The sequence below is a fragment of the Cheilinus undulatus genome, linkage group 16 (genome assembly GCF_018320785.1).
Source record: "Cheilinus undulatus linkage group 16, ASM1832078v1, whole genome shotgun sequence".
Classification (NCBI taxonomy): Eukaryota; Metazoa; Chordata; class Actinopteri; order Labriformes; family Labridae; genus Cheilinus; species Cheilinus undulatus.
The window spans coordinates 46,282,660-46,306,682 of record NC_054880.1 but is presented as its reverse complement, the minus strand read 5'-3'; the positions used below and the strand labels follow the sequence as shown (position 1 = coordinate 46,306,682).

The 24,023-nt window shown below is 41.4% G+C and overlaps 1 protein-coding gene across 1 annotated transcript; it reads right to left on the bottom strand.

Moving 5' to 3' along the window:
- Positions 1 to 224: 224 nt before the first annotated feature.
- nsun2 (NOP2/Sun RNA methyltransferase 2) lies at positions 225 to 23,052 on the bottom strand. The gene is made up of 19 exons (XM_041809110.1): positions 22,826 to 23,052; positions 22,372 to 22,529; positions 19,274 to 19,378; positions 19,090 to 19,195; positions 18,923 to 18,994; positions 17,616 to 17,700; positions 17,219 to 17,411; positions 16,546 to 16,620; positions 16,236 to 16,366; positions 8,205 to 8,278; positions 7,884 to 8,014; positions 7,066 to 7,162; positions 6,646 to 6,848; positions 6,271 to 6,363; positions 6,044 to 6,179; positions 3,281 to 3,361; positions 1,246 to 1,384; positions 940 to 979; positions 225 to 848 (listed from the first exon to the last, which is right to left on the bottom strand). Exons 1-19 carry the CDS (start codon positions 22,889 to 22,891, stop codon positions 527 to 529), a joined length of 2,307 nt encoding a protein of 768 aa, XP_041665044.1. The 5' UTR covers positions 22,892 to 23,052; the 3' UTR covers positions 225 to 526.
- Between the last annotated feature and the right edge of the window lie 971 nt (positions 23,053 to 24,023).

Below are 24,023 nucleotides of genomic sequence, written 5' to 3'. Positions count from 1 at the left end.
GTTTTCAATGCAATGCATTGTCATTAATGTATCTATCCATACAGGGGGTTCTAGCCATGCACTCCCAGCAGCTACTTGACAAACACAGGGAGAATCTCTAGAGAAGAGCTTTTGGTTTCTTAATCCTCCTGTCCCAGTTTGACTGTCTGTAATAAACAAAACCATATCAGCTTTTTTCCACATTTACAATCCTAGAAGTCAAATAATTAGACCACTGACAAAACTGACCTTCAAATGCTTTAATCAACTCCATGATTACTCCACTTAAATCCACATTTATTGATGCCGACTGGTCCATGAAATAAGGTTCTAAAAAAACATTTATAAAATAAGAATAAGCAATTCAACTAAAAGCTGCCTCCCAGAGTGGCAAAAATGTAAAAACCCTAGAAAGTTTGTTTCCGGGAGGAAATGCTTCTGCAGCGGCAGTGTGGTGAAGAGACATCCGTACAGGCATGATGTGGTCTGAGAACAGCTTACAGCTCCTGGAGCTCAAATAGGACTTCAGGAAACCATCCTTTCATTCTCAGCTACTAGCTACCTGGCTTTCAGTGTCCATCTTAGGCTGTGATGATCCATTTTCATCACCGTTTTCCAAGTCCAGCTCGGCTTCATTTTCAAACGCTCCATCCTCCTGTACATCCTTTTTCCCCTCATCCTCTCCATCTTCTTTCTCCTCCTTTTCTTCCTCCTTCTGTTTCTGCCCGAGGCCCTGTTTGTCCCTGAAGACCTCCACGCCCAACATCCTGAGGTAATGCAACCTCTCGTTACGGGGGACGAAGGCACGGATGGACGTCTTTCCCCTCCAGCCACACAGCTGGATAGGACACTGGGGTTCTGCTGGATTACTGATGAAGAGGGGCAAAGAGCCGGTGTCACAAATGACCGAAACCCTGAATATTTCCTGACAGAATATACGGTGTATTCAAAACAACTTACTCTGGGTTAGGAATGTACTTCAACACGATGCTCCCCATAACTGTTGAGAGAAGAAGACATTAAGATTATGCAGATTATTAAAGAATTCTGTGCTCGTCTTGATTAGTCACATTAATATCTGTTAAAAAACAAAAACATCAATTTTAAGTACAGTGTTTTTCATTCATTTTGCTTTTTATTCTGTCAGCAAAGCTGGAAACCTCTCACTCCATATCCCCGTCTCTAACCCTCTGCTGCTTCTCTGAATCTTAAAGAAATTTAAATCGATTCATCTGGAATGATTTTTGAGAATATATTCCTGCGTACCCAATTTCTTGGCTTGAGCGTGAGCATCGTCCTCCAGTTTGTTGAGATAGGGGTTCTCCTGGGTCAGCAGCACTTTGATGTCCTCCACACTCACTCTGATTATCCTGGAGCGGATGTATGGCTGAAGAGTATAAATACCCTGCAAAGAAAGGAAGAGCGAGCACTTATTTCACAGTCAGCACAACAATAAAGCAACCATAGTCTTTTCAGGAACTTTGGAGATATAAACGTCATTAATTATTAGTCTGAGAGAGAAACCTGCCGTCTGGCTTTCTTGTTCATTAGCCTTAGAGGTAATGTATGATTAAATGACTGTATGCGCTCATGTGGAAGCTGCTGTGACTTTCTATACAAGGAAATCAAAGAATTTAAGGGATGTTGAGGTATTTACAGACCTGTGAAAAAGGATCTGCCCCTTTCTGATTCCTGATGTTTTTGCATATTTATCACTCTTAAATATTTCTGACCATCAAACCAATGTTAATATCTCACAAAGACAACCGTACCGGAGTAATTTCTCCCTGATCCTAACAACTGGATGTTCCATCCTTGGCAGCAATAACTGAAATCAAGCGTTTGTGATAACTGCTGATGAGTCTTTCTCATTGCTGTGGAGGAATGTTGTCCCACTCTTCTTCACTGAATTGTTTTAACTCAGCCATATTGGAAGGTTTTCCAGCATGAACTGCCCATTTAAGGTCACACCACAGCATCTCAGTTGGATTTAAGTCCAGACTTTGACTTGGCCACTCCAGAACCTTCATTTAGTTTATTCTGATCCATTCAGCGGTGGACTTGCTGGTGTGTTTCGGGTCGTTATCCTGCTGCATAACCCAAGAGTGCTTGATCCTGAGGTCATGAACTGATGGCCGGATGTTGGCCTTCAGGATTTTCTGGTAGACAGCAGAATTCATGGTTCCATCAATCACAGCAAGTGGTCCAGGTCCTGAAACAGCAAAGCGGCCCCAGACCATCACACTGACACCACCATGTCTGACTGTTGGCGTGATGTTCTTTTTATCAGATGCTGTTATTTTTACTCCTGATGTAACGGGACGCACACCTTCCAGAAAGTTCTACTTCTGTCTGGTCAGTCCACAGAATATTTCCCAGAAGTCTTGGGGATCATCAGGATGTTTTTAGTCAAATGTGAGGTGAGCCTTTGTGTTCTTTTTTGTCAGCAGTGGTTTTGGCCTTGGAACTCTCCCATGATGCCATTGTTGCTCAGTGTCTTTCTGATGGTTGAGTCATGAACTCTGACCTTAACTGAGGCCAGTGAGGCCTGCAGGTCTTTGGATGTGGTTCTGGGTTCTTTTGGGACCTCCTGGATGAGTCGTCGTTGCACTCTTGGAGTCATTTTGGTTGGCCGACCACTCCTGGGAAGGTTCACCACTGTTCCCAGTTTTCTCCATTTGTGGATAATGGCTCTGACCGTGGTTCTCTGGAGTCCCAAAGCCTTGGAAATGTCTCTGTAACCTTTTCCAGACTGACAGATTTCAATCACGTTGTTTCTCATGTGTTCTTGAATTTCTTTGGATGGTGGCATCAGGTAATCAGGCCTGGGTGTGGCCAGTCAAACTGAACTCAGCTTTCCAAGAACTGTGGTTAATCACAGTTAACTCTTGATTTAACAAACCAGATAGGGGAAAGAAATCTAAACCTAATAAATAAAATCATCATTTAGAAACTGCCTTTTCTATGTACTTGGGTTGTCTTTGTGAGATATCAAAATTAGTTTGATGATCCGAAACATCTAAGCGTGATAAATATGTAAAAAAAAATCAGGAATCAGATCAGGGGCAGATACTGTTTCACAGCACTGTATGTGCACGTATAGAAGTAAAAATAAGATATTCATGTCGTCATCAATGCACAAAAAACATTTATGTTTGCATTACAACAAGAACAGGCGACTATTGGAGCGATTAATTTAGAATGCTGCTCATAAACACCAAGGATATTCCTATTTTTCCTAATGAACTGAATGTTTGAGGATAAAGAAGAGATGTGTGGCTGGTTAAAAACATCTTCTTACCTCCTGAGCCAACCTGAAGGCACAGCCGAACTCCTCCCCGTCGCTGTTGCGAGACCACACCTTCACCCCCGTATTAATGACCTGAGAAACAAACCGAGAAACATGCTCTAAAAAACAACAGACTTTTACTAAACAATCAAACTCTCCTGGTAAGAGTATCATATAGATAAGACATATTGTGTGGTTATCTGAAGTATAACTGGTAAAGTGTCTGTAATTACTGGTGCTAACCACGTTTCCTTGCTCTAGGCATCTACTAAAGAGCATAATTCAGAACTGTGGGCACACAGAGAGCTCTTTGGGCTCTCAGCGGGAGCATGAGGCAACGGTCAGTGATCTGCATAGAAAAATACAACTTCACTCCTGCAAATAAATATGTATGTCAAACTCCTAAACAACCTTTGAGAAGAAGGAAAAGCTAAATTAGCATTATGAAGAACATGACCAAATAATCAATATGGGTATTCATAATTAAATACTCCTATCTGTTTGCTAAGTTGTGTGGATGTCAAATCTGTGTTGAAGGTTAATTATTCAACTGAAACACAAAATTCTTGTATGCATGGTGGAAAAATACTTTTCCTGATCATGGCGTTGTGCTAGCATGGCCTACATGCACCAGAGTTTACGCCATGGTGCTAAGGGAATGACCATCAAAGCTGTTTTCATCATGACAACCATGTCAATTCCATGATGTAATATTTGACATCTGTTTGTTAATAAAAATGGCATTACAATCTTGTAGAAGCACGAGAGAGCATGAAAAGCAGTCAGTCAGACCTGCACCAGCAGAGTTCTGCACCCCCCTGCTAGCTCTGCTAGCTCTCACCCTAAACACCTGTGTACACTGTCCTAACGGGATGCTCAGTGAGCGAGCGTCAGCTACAGAATAAGCTTGATTAGAATGATCCACAGTGGAATGTGACAGCACACCAGTGATGTCCAATCACTCCTGTTTTCCTCTGTCACCCACACTGAGACGGGTGATGAACAAGGAAACAGGCAGAGAAGACACAAGGATGAAATGTTTTCTTTCGCTTTCCTTGCTCTGTAGCGCTCATTAGCAGTGTTAATTTTGGCAGCTATTTTCAATTTTAGTCTTAGTTTTAGTCTTTAAATGATTTAGTTTTAGTCACACTTAAGTCATTTCTATCCTTTTTAGATTTAGTCCATAAAAAGTCCTCACATTTTAGTCTTTACTCTGTGGCGACTGGCTCTAAAGGCCATACCTGCACGCTCCCCTGTGTGATGAACACATCCCCAGAAACCTAGAGAAAAATGTCACGACCTTACCAAGGAGCTCGCAACCCAGAAGTGCCACAGTGCGTCCAGCGTGTGACTCCTCGGCCAGCCCTTGGCAGCTCATATAATTAAGTCTGTTAAACCTGCGCGTTTCCCTGCATCCAAACTCTGGATCATACCGGACTCCTTCCACCTTGTTTCCCTGTCCTGTCCCGTTCACCTGGAAGGCTACATGACTCCTCACCGTAGTGTTTCCCCGGAGAAACGAGACAGAGAGGTAACGCCGGTTAGCCGATTTGGATAGGAAGTGGGACAGGAGGTCTCACTCTGTAAGGAGAACTGTTGCAGAAAGTGACTGCACTGACTTGTAAATAGGGGATTGGAGATAGAGACTCTGGGGTTTTGGGGGTTGTTTGGATTTGGTGTTGGGTTGAACTGTGGGTTTTTCATTGAACTGTTGAATACACTGTGGGGATCACTGAAACTGCTTTTGTGTTGTGTGTTTTTTTATGCTTGCTGTTTTTTTGGTTGTTGTGCTGGGTTTGGGTAACAGTGGGGTTTGTGTGTGAACCACAAACCCTTTGTGGTGGAGCATTCAGGTGACAGAAACAATTATTTTGTCAGAGTTTCCTCTGGCTGGCACCCCAACTTAACCCCAACTGCATCCACTACAACTTTTTGTCCCAGCATTTATTTTCTTGCCAAAGTCTGGTACCAAATCATGGTAGTGTGTTCTCTGCAAAACCTCGGGTCCCTGCTTTCTACAGCTAAGAGGCCGAATAGATACAGATGCATTGCTTTTAGACAGATTTACCCACAGTGGAGAAATATCACAGATTTTGAATGTCAGACTAAAACTACATTAAATCTTAGTCTAGTTTTAGTCATCTTGACAAAAACTAAACTTAGTTTTTGTCAGTTTCAGTCATCACAGATCTATTTTTGTTAGTCTTGGTCATGGAAAAAAAGGATGTCAACAGATAGTTTTAGTCATAGTTTTAAACGATGAAATTAACACCCATCACAGAAAATAATGGAGCAGAGGCTTTGTTTTTAATCAGAATATCCAGCCTCTGTTATAATCATGAGACATAAAACTGGATTTTAGTCTGACAAAAAGTGACTGAAAAGTGAGAAATTTCAAACACAAGGAAGAGAACAAAGAGGCCGATGTGCACAAACACATGCACACACTGTGCCACCTGTGCAGGTGCTGCAGGGTGGAGGACTAGAGGGATTTGGGATGGGGGAGGGTCCCATCTGTTAGACTGCTTCTCTATGACGGGGGACATACAAAGTCACATGCAAGCATCCCGTTGAAAGGACATTACTTCTCTTTTTAATGTGTAGCGGCTTTATTTCTAGGTGGGCTGTCTATAAAAGAAGTGTTTGTTTGTTGTGTCCATTGTCCTTTAGCTTTTTAAACAGCTGGAGGGAGACAACATCCAGAGAATAAATAAAATAAAGAGGGTACTTGAATTATTATTTTTCAGTCTAGCTGCTTTTAAAGCTCTGATTCACCTTCATGCGCTCGCTGTTGTTGAGCAGCACGTTGCGGAGTTCTTTGGAGACCATGTATAGGTGTCTCTTCTTGCCCTCATGAGTCCGGGTCAAAACGTTGAGCTTGGGAAAGTCTGGGGACATGTCATAGAAAGATCTAGAGAAAACACAGAGTAATGTTGATTACTGTTGTTTTTTTGACTTCACCAAAATGCTGAGAAAGATCATAAAAACACAAGGGTACTAACTGTATGCTGGTGAACACGGGGTCCTCCTCTGTTAAGAACACAAAAGGGTCTTCTTTGTAACCAAACAGCTTCATCTTCTTAGAGGGCGGAGGACTGGTAGAGAGAATACACTGATTCATGTGTGACTCAAATAATTACTCATGCTGAATTAAATGCCAAAGATTAAATTAATTGTGAATAAGCTGCAGAAACATCATCATGTCAATATTTTAAAACGATCTCACGGAGGGAATACCATTTACAAAATGTCTAAACATTAGCATGTTCTTCAGGGACAGGGATTGGTTTACTGGTCCAATATCAGTGTGTTTCTCATGCTGATATTGGCTACAGACCTTCCTTTATGTATTACCTCACCAAACCAACATCACTCACCCACACAATCCTTGTTTAGCTGTGGTCTCCTGGGCTAAGGAAGCTCCTTTGGGTACCTCCTCCTCTACTTTTTCCTCTGGGCCCTCTGCCTCCCCCTCCTTCCCCACAGCTCTCTCTGGGAGATGAGGAGCATCTGCAGGGGCTGAGGCTGCAGGAGGGCCTCCAGCCTGGGTCCCTGAGATGGACGGCCCGTCTTTCCTCAGCTGGAGACGAGGGGGGGCAGACAAAGAAAGGAAGCTGTGGTTAACTGAACAGGTGGGGCGTGTCTTAGTGGAGGAAGGGAGGGGGGGGACTGTACAGGTTCAACTGCAGAAATACCCCAAAGACTCAAAAACACATGGGGGGATTCTCCTCCATTCCTCTCTTCAAGTATGACTGATAATCTAACCATCCGTTCAGTGTCTGTTTGTTAGGAAGTACCTTGGGATATCTTCTGTTCCAGGGCATTGGTGCTTTCTTCAGCAGCACAGCCACAAAGAAGCCTCCAGTGTTCTGGTGATGTGGCAGAATCCTTATACTGAAATTAAAACACAAACAGAAATCATGACTTTAACTGTAATGGTGCCACCTACTGCAAGAAAAACACAAGGCTTCTTGGCCTTAAATAACAGGGGAACTTTGAGAAAGATGTGGCGATAGCGCCCTCTGCTGGCCAAAGCTGTTTCAGTCTGTGCAGCAAAGCAAAAGCTGCAGATCTGGGTGACATCATCCTCAAACACACAATAGTGCAGGTTTGTAAACATATGTGCATTCATGCAGATAGTGTGTGTGTTTGTGTGTGTAAAGCTGAGCCAAGAAAATAAATCAGAGACATTACTCAGCAAATGAATTTGGCATCAGTTTACACAGAGAAGATTCCAAGTGTGTTGGCTTATAGTTCTCCGTCTTCATGAGACCAAAATACTCTCAGGTGGATGAAATCAGGAAGAAAATTAGCTGAATTAGGCTGAGGGTTTGATGGGTGGGTGGAAGGATTTTGATCACGTTAAATGGTTGGAGCAAACATAATGATGATCCAAGATTCTCCGTCTTCCCCTTGGCTTCTTTATACCCAACAAAATATGATTATTTTGCAACTCATGGGGAATTAAAACACTGCCTGCACTTACTGCAATGAAATTACTTAGCCTGCAGGGCCTGTAGCTGAAGCTTTAAGAACTAGGCTGACTGCACTATCATACTTTGGGGTTAAATTTATAGGAAAGGTCACAAACACTTATTTAGCACAGTGCACATACCATCTCTCCAGATGCATGCTAGCAAGTTTCTCTGGGTCTGTTGGTGGGAACATGGTGGGGCGGATCTGTGTGTGACGAGTGCTTGGAACCTCAGACCAATCTGAGAACCACTGCCCCTCTTTGGTCATCAGCTGAAGAGAAAAAAAAACCGGAATTTGATGCTAAATCAAAGAAAACCAAAGTTTGACATCAACTTTAAAAATGTGGTCAGACTTTGAAGCACAAGCGCTTTCATGACTTAAACACAGTTTCACTTTGTGGTTTGTTTTAGGAGCGGTCGGTTTGTTGTTTTGACCACCAAAGACTAAAATGTTCCAGTACCTTCCAGGAAGTGACCCCAGGCATCCACTTGAGCCCTGGCAGATCAGCTGAGCTGTCAGCCAGCTCCAATGCTCCTGCCAACGGGAACAGTAAAGCTTTATTTAGCAAATAAAAAGACTTGAGGTGTTAAATTTAGACTTTTTTATGTAGCATCTTTGCAGTAGATGGAATTGTTTTAGCTTGCTGTAAAGATTATGATCTTATGGTTTCAGGTACATGGACGGGCTGTAGGGCTGGACAATTAATCGAAAATTAGATTAAATCACATAATGGCATGCTGCAATTTTAACATCCCAAGTGCAATATTTATTTAACCTGATATTTGTGTTAAAATACCAGTTAAGAACTTTTTTTTTTGCAGTAGAGATGTTACACATTACATATAATGCAATCATTCCAGTGCCATTTTTTAGATCAGTCTACAAAAAATCTCACTTTCTTTATTTTTTCACATTTTTGTTGTTAAATATGAGAATTACAAAAAAAATCATTCCCTTTAACACAACAACTCATATCCAATTTGCAATACCAGTCAAAATTATCAGATATATATATATATTTTTTAATTGTTCGGCGCTTGTTCAATCTAATATTGTTTTGTTTATAATATAGAATAATTTTTTGCTTGTGTTTGTTGGAAAATGCATTAGATGAGGAACTCAAGAAATAACTTCACATCAAATTGCAATAAAGGGGGGAAAAAAATCCCAATTAGATTATTTTCCCAAATCGTTCAGCCCTAATGGGCTGTTGTATATTGCAGTGGTTTTCAACCTTGGGGTCGCGAGACACTGAGAGGGGGTCTCCAGTTGCCCTTAAAAAAACTAAGAATTTTTTAAAATTACATTGGTGCCACTTTACACCAATTTTGTCACATTTTTACCCCTTTTCATCATTTTTTTTCCCACCAATTTCAACACATTTTTGCCATTTAACACCTATTTTGGTCAGTTCTGAACTCTTTCCACCACTTTTTTTCTGCCTGTTTTTGCCACTTCTAAATCAAATCTTGCCACCTAAGCTTAATGTTGCCTCTGTTGACCCATTATTGCCACTATTAACCACTTTTTATACCAAGGTGTTCCAATTTTTAACCCCATTTTACCATTTGATATGCCCATTTTTGCTAGTTTAACCAATTTTTGCACTTTTTTTTGCCATTTTTGCCACTTCTAAACCATTTCTGCTACTTTTAAAATCCAATTTCACCACCCTTTCCACCAATTTTTAAGTCATTCTAGTTTTTTTTTTTAACAAAGGGGATTTACATTTTTAAGAAGGCTATGTACTACACAAATGATTAAAAAACAAAGATTGTTTCTTTCAGGTTAAATATGAAATATGGATATCACAGCCTAACTTTACAATGGACCATGATTTTGCTGAACTCCATGGTCCCCCAGTCTGGCTGGGCGCCAGAGACCTCTCCCATTTATCCCTCTTTATGGATGGCCTTGTCTGCACATGACTATTCTCGAATGTTCATGGCTGTGTTCAACCCCCTTCAGGTACAGCAGGGGTCTCCGGTCTCTGGCACCTTTATTTAGGGGGGTCGCGGGCTGAAAAGGTTGAGAACCACTGGTATATTGTACTTATTTTATAGTAATTAAGACTGCTAATGCTGTCCTCTTGATTGAAAAATAAACTAAAAAATATGACAACATATTTTCACCCAAAGCAGTTAAGTCAAGTTACTTCACCACACTTCTTTTTTTAAAATTAAACTAGTTTTAATTCTGGTTGTTATTCATATGTATGTATACCATTCATTACAATATGCAGTCAGACTAAAATATCTGCCAAAATACTGAATGCTGTGTTGTACCAACAAATGGTTAACAGATAAAACAGACTAATCAATAATGTTAACAGAGAGAGATGACTTTCTGTGTTATCTGCTGCCCTTATCATTATACTAACAAACTTCCTGCCAATTTTCAACCCTCCTGCTCTCAATCTAAGCTAGGTTTACTTTATGGAAAATAGCAGGTTGCTTGATGCGCACAGCTGCAAATTGTGATGCCTTTATCTATTGTCATACAGTCTTTCCACAGAAGCACAGTTAGTGGCAAATAGAAAATCAGATTTCAAATTCTTATGAGCAGAGAGCAATACTGATAAATAAATGTAGTTCAGAGCCAAAATATCAATCCTTAAAACACTCTAAAGGTTAAGGAATGAGGATGAATAAATACATTCATACATATGGCTGGCATTTACAGCCGATATATTAGTTTTATACAACAGTCTTGGTGACTGGAAGTTCCACTGGTGTCCATTAATTTCTTATAAATGGAACTTCTCAAAGAGTTCTGGTCAGAAAATCTTGAAACTCTTCCAGATTGATGTGCAGCAGCTGTTAGATGGCAGGAGTAACCATAGCAACCTGAGGCAGTCAGAATATCTAAATAACATAAAACAGAAGAAAAGAAGCCATTTTTTCCTATGTAGAGCCAAAGGAAACTCTCCTGATAAACTGGCATGATAATATCTGATGTATACTGACATGTAGATTTACAGGGAATCAGCACCTGCAGGGCGTGGACAGCTCCGCCTCACCTGTGTGACCTCGTAGTGCAGTAGGAGGAATTGTTCTGTTTATTCAAACAGCTGGTCTGCTAAAACTAAGCTTTCTATCTGATGACAGTCCATGTCAACTAACAGGTTTATAGTCTGATCACAGATGACTCTCAGTCCCCCTCATTTTCATCTCTTTACATTGATAAATCCGTTAAATAATGTGCTCAGTAGGGCTGAACGATTTGTAAAAATAATCTAAATGCATTTTTTCTCCAATATTGCGATTTAATATGTGATTATTATTAGGTGCCTTGTCTTGTGTATTTTTCAATACGAGTAATAAATCATTCTATATTATAACCTTTAGTCAGGAACATTGTCATCATGCATTAACAAGCATTATACTGTAAAGGAGGAGGCTGGGGTGGAGGGGGTTAAGCTTTGCCAGCAGCAGCAGCGTTCTGCATCAGCATTAATGCAAGCAAGGATTAGTATGTCATATTTAAATACACTGCATACTGTGTTGCAAGAAAGAGCTGTGATTGGCTGAGGGAGCGGGAGGAAAATAACTGGTATCTGCTGGCTAACAGCTGATTGCGGCTGAGAAAAATCTACATGAAAAGGAGGACTTTTGTAAACTATTTAAAAAAATGACACTTGAATGATTGCATCACTTTGGCTGTAATAATACAACAATAATATATTCAACTGTTACTTAGACACATTTCAAGTTAAAGAAATACTGCAATGTCTGTGATTTTTAAATTGCAGCAGGCCATATTGCGATTTAATCTTATTTGAGATGAATTGCCCAGCCCTAGCGCTGAGCGTTTTTTTTGTCCCGTTGTGACTTCGTATCAACGGCCTGTCCTATTTACTGGAGTACTGAACTATGTTTACATTCCCTAAGAATGTTATGGGATTGGAATGACTATTCCAGTTATTAGTCAAGCCCTCAGGCTTTAATAGGGAAAAGGAAATGTTGATTAATTATAACTTTATATTTTGATCACAAAATGTATGAAATAATAAAAAAGTAGTTTTGTTAACTCTTTTTGTGAAGTGCCCATGGCATACACGGGTTAATGTCCTTAATAGTGTCCATTTATCAGGGATTAATTGACTTCACAGTGGCAGCCACGTCGTCCATAAATCCCTGATAACTGGTCACCTCATTGGGCATTAACCTTTATGTAAATATCGGCAGAAATGTTCAGATCTTCTAATACTGATAATAGACTCTGAATCTAATATCTGCATAAATAAATATAATGTTGATACTTTTGTGGATCCCTAGTTGGAAACTTGACCCTGCACCGAAAAAATTGCACCCCAAAGTCTGAGTGAAGAGGACTTGGGAGCAAAGGTAACTTATAAAGATAAAGGAGGTTTAACACTTAAAAGGGAAATATATGCAAAAATCTCTTTTTCAGGTTTTCTAAGAAAAATAAGTGCCCCTGGCCTGTCCACCCCCCCCCAAAGAATCAGAAAAATCCATTCCCTCCACCCCCTCTTTCTCCTCCTTTCAGAAAATGCGTGCTGAAAAAGACGTTCTCAGATTTTCCCCTCATGATGTCATGTGGGGAGTAAGCCCCGCCCCCAGGTTTGGTTGGCCCTCCCTGCTTGGAAGAAAGTTTCACCCTCCTCTCCTGATCTTCCTCTCAGCTGCCAGCTGAGATGCTGGATAGCTCAGCTGGATAGACTGATGATTTAAACTCAGTCAGGTCTTTAACTTTGAATAGAAGCATCTGTAACATCCATTTCCTGAGAGTGGCGTGGTCAGGGGCGGAGTCAGACAGCTCATTAACATTTAAAGCTACAGAGACAGAAACAGTGTGTTCTGAGCAGGGCTGAAACAGAGGGGTTTGAGACATGCAAGAATCCAATACTGGAGTGTTTTTTTCAGCAAGAAACTTCACAGGCATGTTTAGAGGACCTCTGAGACGGATATAAACTTGTCTTAAAGGGGTAAAATATGTACCCTTTAATGCAAGGCAGAGGCTGTAGTCTAGCCGTTCACAAATGTTCACTCATCATCCACTAACAATGTAATTTGAGTTCTTTTTCCAGCTATACGAGGAATGGTTATTAAATAATGAGACTGCATCTGTGAGGATAAACCACGAGGTTCACAGAGACAGCGAGCTACATATTCAAGGTTTGGTATTTACACACACCTGCTGGAAGTTTCCAATGAGTGACAACTTTACTTCACTGCCAGCTACTGACTGAAGTGCACATTTTTGCGAAGGCATCAGCAAATGAATCACTTACAAGTTAAGCAATGCATTAACTTGAAATTGTTGGAGATATTGAAAAAGACAACAGATGAATCTTTTTTGTGCATTAAGTGAGGTGTGTGGGGAACACTGCATGTCACGGTCACGGTCGTGTGTGTTTGAGAGGAACTCAAGATTTTATGGAGGCAGAGAGGATGAATGTTCTGCACATCAGAAACTTCTGAAATATTCAACAAACTGAACAAACGACTCAGAACAGGAATCAAAGCAGGAACAGTCTTCATTGATAAGGAGACAGTTCAGAATGTTTGGCATGAAAAGATGAACATGTCAAAAGAGTGTGCCAGAGTTGTCCCCTTACTTCTGATTCCTGATAAAAGAAAAAGAAAAAACACAAGCACATTTGTGGAAACATTTTGGAACGAACCAAGGTCACTACAGAAGTGAATACATGAAATGAAACTTGGATCTTCTGGAACGTTACTGAGACAAAACTGCAGTAAATGCTTTTGAAAACACCATCGTTGAAGATGGTGCAAATTCAAGACCAAGTTGACTGTTTCTTTTGACATTAAGGGGATTATTTTAGAGGAGTGGGTTCTAGAAGGGTCCACGGTGACTCAGCACAATTACAAACAGGTTCTAGAAAAAACTGAGAGAAAAAGTCTGAAGAAGGACCACAGCTGTGTAAAAATGGTTTCGTTCTACATCAAGACAACACTCCAGCTCACACTGAGCTCTCAGTAAAGAAGCTTCGGGACCAAAAACAAATCACAGTGCTTAATTACCCTCCATGTTCACCTGATCTAGCACTGTGGGGCTTTCTCCTCCTTCCTAAGATCAAATCTGAGATCAGAGGAGCGTTTAGAGTCTGTGTTAGAAGTTAAAAGAAGAACCACAGAGGTTCTGAGACAGAAGAGGAGCTGCTGCACTGACCCGATCTGTGAAGACCTGAATGCAGCAGTGTGTTGATGCAGGAGGAGACTCAAGGACAAAGTCACTGAAAAATGTTTGTTCTGTAAGATTGTGCCCAAAACCAGGGGAGACTGAGCTTTGACAGTAGCTGCCCCAAAACTGTCGAACAGCTTACCCTCCGTGTAAGATCTGCCCAGACCCCCAAACAGTTTAAATCATTGGTAAAATCTCATCTCTGCTTTTTGGCTTTCAGTTCAACATGAAATTGTTTTATCACAACAGATTTTACTCAGACTTTTACCACTATTTCTGATGTTCTATTTGATTGGTTTCATAGTGATGCATTCTTGTGTTTACTTTTTATACTTCGAAGCACTTTGGTCGATGCTAGTTGTTCTACATGAGGCATATAAATAAAGTTGAATTGAGCTGAAAACTGTATAACAGTATTAGTGTCACTTTAATAACCATAGCTCGTGTCTGAAACCAAAAAAGCTTCATTAACCTTGATTAAATTTAATAAGAATCACATGATTAAAGAAAAACCTCATGCTAATCGCAGCACTGAGGGGCAAAGCTGCACTCATCAGAAAGGAGCAGGTAATAACTGACACACTGGCAGACAGGTCCACATTATATTTGCCTGTCCGCTTTATAAATCATCTGTCTCCTTGCCGTACTGCATAGTCAGACTGATAAATTGATAGTGGTTCACATCTTTTACTCTGAGCATTAAAAAATACCTGCAGTCTGATAACTGAATAAACACTGGCACAGTAGGTCCTGCCCAAAATAAAAAAAGGAAACCAGGCACTCCAAACATGAAATATGTTAAAAATTAGGACGGAGATACTTAAAGACTTTATTAAAATGGCCATATTATTGAAAAAGCCTGCATGTTTCCACTTCATAGGTCTTCATCAGGGTTAACAGATGTAAGTATTTTTTTCTGTGATTGAAACACATTGGCTTTGAATTGACTTAGCATTATGATAAAGCATTTTCCTTTGTACTATTTTACACTGGGCCTGGTTTCCTCTTGCATATCAGACTTTATTTCCAAACTTTATCTTACAATTCCTCCACTCGAGTCGCTTTGAGCGCCCAGTAATCCCCTCTTTGGCTCTTCAATATGTCCTGTAGTTTGGAGCAAACTATTTTAATGCATAAACTACAAATTCCCATGTTTGAATGACATAAAAATTCAAAAAATATTATTTCCACGAGGCACAGCAGAAAAGAAAAGAAAATCAGTCAAGAGAAAGAGGCAGGTGCCTGTTCTTACATGAAACACATGGTTCAAAGAGAAAAACTAATGTGAACAAAAGTGAACAAAAGTGCTCTAGGTGATCGGATTAAAACAAATCATCAATGTGCTCTTACCTTGTTTACACCTGTGTTAAAGGGGACATATTATACCATTTTGAGACAAGTTTATATCGTCTCAGAGGTCCCCAAAACATGCCTGTGAAGTCTGTTGATGAAAAAACGCTCCAGTATTGGATTTTTGCATGTCTCAAACCCCTCCGTTTCAGCCCTGCTCAGAATGAGCCGTTTCTGTGTCTGTGGCTTTAAATGTTTATGAGCCGTCTGACTCCGCCCCTAACTCTGTCCCTCTCAGGAAATGGTTGTGGCATAATTGATGTGGCTCTCCTGATCCTCCTCTGAGCTGCCAGCTCAGAGGAGAATCAGGAGAGGAGGGCTGAACTTTCTTCCAAGCAGGGAGGGCCAATGAATCCTGGGGCGGGGCTAACTCCCCACATGACATCATGAGGGGAAAATCTGTGAACGGCTTGTTACAGCACACATTTTCTAAAAGGTGGAAAAAGAGAGGGAATGGATTTTTCTGGTACTTGAGGGGATTGTGGACAGGCCAGGGGCACACATTTTTGTTAGAAAAGCCTGAAAAAGTGATTTTTGCACAATTTGTCCCCTTTAAAGAATTATATTCTGCTTAAATCCCATATTGAAACCAGGAGTAAACAGGGCTTAAGTTAGTTTTGACGATCTGCCACTTTGTTATTTGTAACTAAGTGAAAATTTTAATATTGTAAGGGAGGTCATAGTTGAGTCATTCTAAAAAAAAAAAAAAACATCATTTTGGATTTGTTCCAACTTTGACATATTTTGATGGGCTATTTGAACAGATCAGGACTGAGGTGTCTGACTTGTGGCTACAAGCCAGCATATGAAATAGAACAAACCAATGTGTGAATAATGACAGAGCCCTTAAGGGCACTAGAACAGCGATAAGGAAGTTTGTCACTGCAGAGGAAAGTGTAAACTGACTTCATGAAGCAATAACAAAACTGCCCTTATTTATGTAGCTCTGGAATTATTAGCGCATGCGCTTTACCTTCACTCTTCTCCAGCAGTGCTGCAATGACGGCTTCGTCCTCTATAGGATTGAGTGAACAGGTGGAGTAGACCATCCTCCCTCCTACAGCCAGCTGTTCTACACCACGCACTGCAATACGCAGCTGGAGCCTGGCAACACACACACACACGCGCAGACACTATCAAAACAAGCCCTCTTATTCTGCCAACTTTTTAAATTAGCACCAAAGGTCACATAACATTCTCTGTTGTATAACCAATTTAGTCTACCACAGGAATGCATGAATTCTGTTGTCACTAGGAAGCACAAACACACCTCCCCAACTCACCCATGGAGATGCAAGCTGTTACTGGTCGTCCACTTCTTCCACACATCTATGTTCTTCCTCATGGTGCCGTCACCGCTGGAGGACACAAAGCAGACAGCAGCACCAGTCAGAAACATCCAGTTTGGCCTAAGGTGCCAAGACAATGAAAGTCTGCCGAGACTTCTCACAGGGAAAAATGTCTGCCAAGCACACACTGTCTCAGCACCAGGCTATAGCCGACTGCTCTCATCACTGCAGCGTCTCTCTCTCTGTCTTCATTACTGCTCTCCTCCCTTCCCTCTCTCCATGTTGTGTTTGGCACGGCCTCCTGGCTTCAACACTGCAGTTGGCCAAACTGATGCAGAATTTGCAAACACTTCAAGGGCTGTTTTGGGCATAAAGTAGGGCTGGATTTGAGGAGAAGAAAGACGTTCTACCACAAAGCTCACACTGAAACGTAAGGATGGAAACACTAATATTAGCTTTTCATTAAAAAACCCTGTAAATAACCTGCATCTGTCAGAAATAAAGAGGGCGGGATGGGTTAATCTCTATCTGTCATTATGAATCTCTTCTCCAAACACCCATACATACAGCAGAGCCATCAGCCATCAACCATCAGACTTTCACACACTAACAGCGCTTTAATCTGTGTCAGTGAAGCAGACAAACAGGCCTGCAGGCTTTTGCTGACCTGCAGGGAACGTCGCACAGGATGCGGTCATAGAAGAGAATGTCCTTCTTGCCATCTGTGTCGATCTGCAGCATGGGGATGCAGGAGGCATCGTGGTTGACCACCATGATACAGGGGCTGTTAAGACGCTTGGCTTGGTGCACAAGCAGGTAGCAGCGCTTATTGTCCACATCGTTGGCAATAACGAAACCCTCTGGAGGATGAAAGGGATTCAAGTTAGCAGTAGAATCGGACCACAGAAGTAGGCAGACTGCAGTTTGATTTGGTATCTTTGACACTAGGATCAAATTTCTGTTTTACTTCTTGAATGTCTCTGTTCATTATGATTATTATAAATCCTTTAAAAACTGGAGTACCCTTTACTGAATCTGTACCAGTTTAAATTTAAATTTCTGACCTGGAAAAGGCACATCCATGTCAGCATGGAGCATCTCAATCAGCTGGGCAGTCTTTGACCCTGGAGCTGCACACATGTCCAGAATCTGCACAGAAACAGAGAAGGACTTAGACAAGTCAGGAACTGTAGTCTCAAAGAAGACCATCACTAGAGCCCTGCAGGAATGGACTGTGAGGTTTAACAGAAGAGACCCCTTCAAGCCAGACTGAAGTCTGCTAAGGACAACCTGGAGAAGGATTATGAATACTGGAAGCGTGTCCTTTGGTCAGATGAAACTAAACTAGAGCTCTTTGGCCACAGAGACGTTGGTGATGTTTGGAGAAAGAAGAGAGAGGCATGTCACCCAAAGAACACCGTCCCCACAGTGAAACATGGTGGTGGGAGGATTATGCTGTGGGATTATGATGTGTCTGGAACTGGAAACCTTATCCAGGTGGAAGGAACCATGAAGACAGAAGGATATGTGGAGATTTAGAAAGAAAACCTGAAGCAGTCAGCAACAAGACTGGGTCTTTCTGTCGCTTTTTCTTCCAACATGACAATGACTCAAAACATAGTCACCTCTGGTGAAAGACTACTTTCAGAAGACCAAGGTGAGCGTTATTGAGTGGCCCACACAAAGCCCTGACTTAAATCCCACTGAAAATCTGTGGGGTGAACTGAAACAAAGGTCCATGCCAGAAGGCCATCAAATCTGGAGGAGCTTGTGCGCTTCGCTAAAGAAGAATGGGCTGGGATTCCTCAGGAGACGAGTCTGAGACTAAAACTACAACAAACGACTGCAGGCTGTTATCCAGCAAAAAGGAGACCCTATTGACTATTAGCACCAGGAGGGCTAATAATTTTGACCTTGGTAGTTTTTGATTTTTGTGGAATGTTTTCATTTCTGTGTGCAAAGTAAAATCATTTCAGCATGCAAAATAAAACTAGGATGTTCGAAAAAGCTGTGTTGAAAATTATTCTTGAGGGGCGCGCCGGGAGTCGAGTGGCTAAGGCGCCCACCATATACGCAGGTGACCTGGGTTCGAATCCGGCCCGTGGCACTATTTCCTGCATGTGTCTCCCCGCTCTCTTCCCTGTTTCCGACTCTATCCACTGTCCTCTCTAAGGCACGAAAAGCCCAAAAATAAATCTTTAAAAAAATTTCTTAAGAAATACGTTTAAATCAATGACATTTTCACAGGGTGCTAATAATTTTGTCCTCATGTGTATATGGTGTCATGTGTGTTTAACAGTGCAGCCTGAGTTAACTCTAGCTCACGGCTGTTGCAAACTTCTAAGCTCTAATAGCGGGGCTGTATTTTTACCTTGTGGTGGGACTCAATCTTTAGGAGAAGAGGCGGAATCATACTGACAGCTTCCTGTCGGCTGATGTTACCCTGCAAAGAGAAATGCAAGAATTACACGTGACATTTTCCTTGCATCCAAAGCCAGGGTAGATTTGTAAAATGTTCTCTTTGATTAGTGCACTCACAGACTCAGTCTCGCTGACCAGGAACTGGTGGAACTTCTCCAGGAGGGGAGACTTCCTTATGATCTTCCTGCTCATGTTGGTGTGCCAGGCCTGCTCATCAGGATACCTATGTATGACAGGATACAGTGTGTGCACTTGGTTGCCAGTTTGAGTCGTTAGATTTGGGTAAACCCTGAGATCTTACCAGCTCAGAGGCTGTGGAGCCTCAATCTTCTGACCATCAATCTCAAGCTCTTGAATGTCCTTAAAGTACTTTTCTTTTAGACAGTGGAGGATTTCTTTGGCATGGCTGGAATTAGACAGGAAGGAGAGGGAATTAGGCTGGTAGTGAAAGTGGTCATAACAGCAGTTATCTAACATTACAAAGCAAGTTTATCCACTGACATCCTGACAAAAATTAAAGCTTCTAGGTTTACTTTCAAACACACCCCACAGCCCTCACTTTCCATGTGCCATTAGACAACGTTTCATCTAATGCACATTAATCTAAGGGTAGATTAGACACTTCAAGCGATAGGGTGAGGAGCTCGGACATCCAGAAGGATCTCGAAGTAGAGCAGCTGCTACTTTGCGTCAAAAGGATCCAGTTGAGGTGGTTTGGGCATCTGATCAGGATCCCTCATGGTGGCCTCCATGTGGAGGTCTTCCAGACATATCCAACTGGAAGGAGACCCTGGGGTAGACCCAGAACTCGCTGGAGGGATTATATATCTAATCTGGCCTGGGAACACCTCAGAATCCCCTAGGAGAGGTTGGAAAATGTTGCAGGGGGGAGAGAGATGTCTGGGTTGACTAGCCCGCTGCCACCGCGACCCAGCCCCAGATAAGCGGAAGAAAATGGATGGATGGATGAAAAATACGAATTTGCAGTCATTTTTAGAATTGAGGGAGGGAGAGTTGGTGTGTCTGTGTATGTGCATATAGGCATGAAAAAGAAAAGGAGTCTGAGACCGTTTTAGTTCCTTCTTATTCAGATCCAGTAAAAGGACTTACAGTTATGGACGAAAGTATTGGCACCCCTGGATTTTCTCCAGAAAATACATAATTTCTCCCAGAAATTGTTACAATCACAAATGTTTTTGGTATACACATGTTTATTTCCTTTATGTGCACTGGAAAAACAAAAAACTGAAGAAAAAAGACAAACTTGACATAATTTTACACAAAACAAAAAAAATGGGCCAGACAGAATGATTGTCCTCCTTTTAAAACTGTGGATAAATCATTTTATTTCCAGCATGTGATGCTCATTTAAACTCACCTGTGGCAGTAACAGGTGCTGGCAATCTAGAAATCACACCTGAAGCCAGTTAGAATGTCTAAAAGTTGACTCAACCTTTGTGTTGTGTGTCTGTGTGTGTCACAACAAGCATGGAGAAGAGAAAGAAGAGCCCAGAATATTCTGAGGACTTAAGAAGCAAAATTGTGGAAAAATATGAACAATCTCAAGGTTAAAGACCATCTCCAGAGATCCTGAAATTCCTTTGTCCACTGTGTGTAATACAATCAAGAAGTTTATAACCATGGAGCTGTGGCTAATCTCCCTGGACATGGACGGAAGAGAAATACTGACAAAAGAATGCAACGCAGAATAGTTGGAATGGTGGATAAACATCCTCAGTCAACTTCCACACAAATTCAGGCTGTCCTGCAGACTCAGGGTGCAAAAGTGTCAGCTGGGACCATACGTGGTCATCTGAATGAGATGAAGCGCTATGACAGGAGACCCAGGAGAACCCCACTGCTGACAAAGAGACATAAAAAAGCCAGACTGGAGTTTGCAAAAATGTACCTGAGTAAGCCTCAATCCTTCTGGGAGAACATTTTGTGGACAGATGAGACTAAGGTAGAGCTTTTTGGAAAAGCACATCATTCTACTGTTTACAGAAAACAGAATGAGGCCTACAAAGAAAAGAACACAGAACCTACAGTCAAACATGGTGGAGCTTCAAGGATGTTTTGGGGTTGTTTTGCTGCCTCTGGCACTGGGTGACTTGACTGTCTGCAAGGAATCATGAAATCTGGAGACTATTAAAAGATTTTGGGTTACAATGTAGGGCCTAGTGTCAGAAAGCTGGGTCTGGGTCAGAGGTCATGGGTGTTCCAGCAGGACAATGACCCCAAACATACCTGAAAAAGCACCAAGAAATGGTTGGAGACAAAGCTGGAGAGTTCTGAAGTGGCCAGCAATGAGTCCAGATCTAAATCCCATTGAACACCTATGAAGAGATCTCAGAACTGCTGTTGAAGAAGCACCCTTCAAATCTGAGAGACCTGGAGCAGTTTGCAAAAGAAGAGTGGTCCAAAATTCCAGCTGAGAGGTGTAAGAAGCTTGTTGATGGTTATAGGAAGAGATTTGTTCAGTTATTATTTCCCAGGTGTGTGCAACCAAATATTATGTAGAGGGTGCCAATAATTTTGTCCGGCCCATTTTTTGAGTTTTGGGTAAAATTATGTCAATTTTGTCTTTTTTTCTTCAGATTTTTTGTGTTGTTCCACTGCACATGAAGGCAATAAACACATGCATACCAAAAACATTTGTGATTGCAACAATTTCTGGGAGAAATGGTGTATTTTCTGGAGAAATTCCAGGGGTGCCAATACTTTCGTCCATGGCTGTAACTACTCCGTCTTGTTGAGAGAGTTGAGGTGTGTTGCACAGAGCACCAAACCAGGCTGTTATGCTGAAAGGGATATTTGAATCAGTGACACATTTTTCAGAGGCACGTAATACTGACTGATTAATCTGAATTTTTGGAGATTCCTAGGTGTTGCTGGCATTCTGAAAAGTAGATTTCATTGTTAGCTTTAAGTGAGTTTGTTGTTGCTGAGGTATGTGTACACCTTAACCCTCGTTGTGGCCATTGATTAATGTGCAAGATGGTGACTTGTCCACAGTGAAGTCAGTGAGCATCTCTTTTTTTTGGATGCACTGATGTCCTAATATTTACACCCACACCATCCAGAGAATCTGCCCATCTTTGGAGCTGCTCTTTAGAGTTTGTAAAACCCACAATGACAATGTTATCTGAGTATTTAACAAAGGTTATCTCCATAGGACAACATCCTTTTGGGCTCGAGCTGAGGTGGCCCCACCGAATGTGGGTTGATGCCCATTCACTCTTGGTTCTGTAGGTCCTTTCATTTCCTCATGTTTGCTCTGGAGAAACACGTTTTCTCATGACAAACACATTATTTTACAGGATCTTCCACTGTGTCAACGTTTCCACTTTTTGAATAGGCTAGTATTTTGAAAGCAGGATACACCATTCTTCATCTTACCTCTTGTATCCTGTGATGCGGATTGTCGCTGGCAGAGGTTCTCTCATTGCATCCATAAACTGTTCAAACTCCTCGCCAGGAACCAGACCTTGTTCCTTGTAGTAGTGCTCAAACAGCTTGTTCTCTTTGACGATGTCAGCATAGCCTGCTCCCCAGCCCTGAACACATATGGAAGCATTGTTCTTATTCTGGTGACAATCTGACCACACTCAAAAATATCTAGAGTGGGATTAAGCTGAGCAGATGATGATGTCACATGGCAATGAACTGAGTTTAGGCTAGCTGTTAATGCAGCTGCAAGTTATGGCAGTGAGGTACCAGTATGACTGTGTCCGAGGAGCCTAATAGCCTCGGTCATAAGTCAGTAAAAGTACTGCCAATATGTGGCCTGTCTGAGCATTTAAGTTTGCACAGACTACAGCGTGAGTTTCAGTAGTAATAGAGTGCATCTTACGGCGTTATCTCGATTATCCCTGCCTCCAGGTTGGCCTTTCTGCCGTTGTCTGCTTCGTTTCCCCATGTTCAGACAGAAGAACACTCTGGTGAAAAGCCTGTGGAACGGCGTGGTGTGTAGATGGCGACAAAAGTTGCCTACAAACAGAATAAAGTCTGAGTCTGCTGAACGTTTGTGGATGGACTGCTATGCTGCGCAGTCGGGAAACGTGTTGGCTCTGACGCACATGAATTAGGACCCCGCTGGGACGCCCCAAGAACTGCCTGACAAGAAAAATAAACATCGTTGAGCATTTTTGGCCTGTTTTGGAAATTATGCTTATAAAATTGTATTGTTTTATTTTATATTCTTCTAAAATTAGTACACAGTGAAAAAGTTTCAAAGAAGTATTAATTTTGTTTGTGTGTATATGTGTGTGTGTGTTTAAGTACGTATGTATTTTTATTGTAGGCTAATTTGCTTTATATGGCAAGCCAGGGGGCGTCGTATGCAAATCAACCAATATTTATTAATTGTGGACAGTCTGTGATGTAAACAACATAGACGTAACATACGTAGACGCCGCCTTGACCAGTGGGCCGTACGTCAGCGCCGCCGCCATTTTGCCAGAGGCTGGGTAAGAGGCCTCACTCCTGTCCTGCGTGGGGCTGCACTAAAAACTAAGTTTTTATTTTATTTCATTATGGGGCTTTTCCATTACACTCTGTGCATTTAATAGATGCACAGAAGAGACAAGATCGCGTGGAATACATTTCATGGGTAAGTTAAATAGGGTTTTTTTTCGTCGTATTTAGCTAGAATAACACCACGTTTAGAGCCAATTTCCCTAATGTTGTTGTTAAGTGGATTAACATCCGCGGTTAAGATAGCTTTTTAACAACATTTTGCCTAATGGTTATTTTGTTTCTAGGAGAGAAGTATGACTCAATCGCTGTCAGTAAAATAAGATTCGATGTAAAAAGGTAGCCTATCATAGAGAAAGAAGAAAGTATGCAAATAAAAAATGTAACTGTATTGATCAAGGTTGTTATAATTAGCTACAATTAAATAACTAAAACTAAAAATCAAAAATCATTTTAGTTAACTGAAACTAAATAAAAACCAAGCTATACCAAAAAAAAATCAAAAGTAACTAAAACTGTATAGTGCGCTTACAAAAATAACAAAAATAGAATAAAAATGGAGACAAATTATCCTT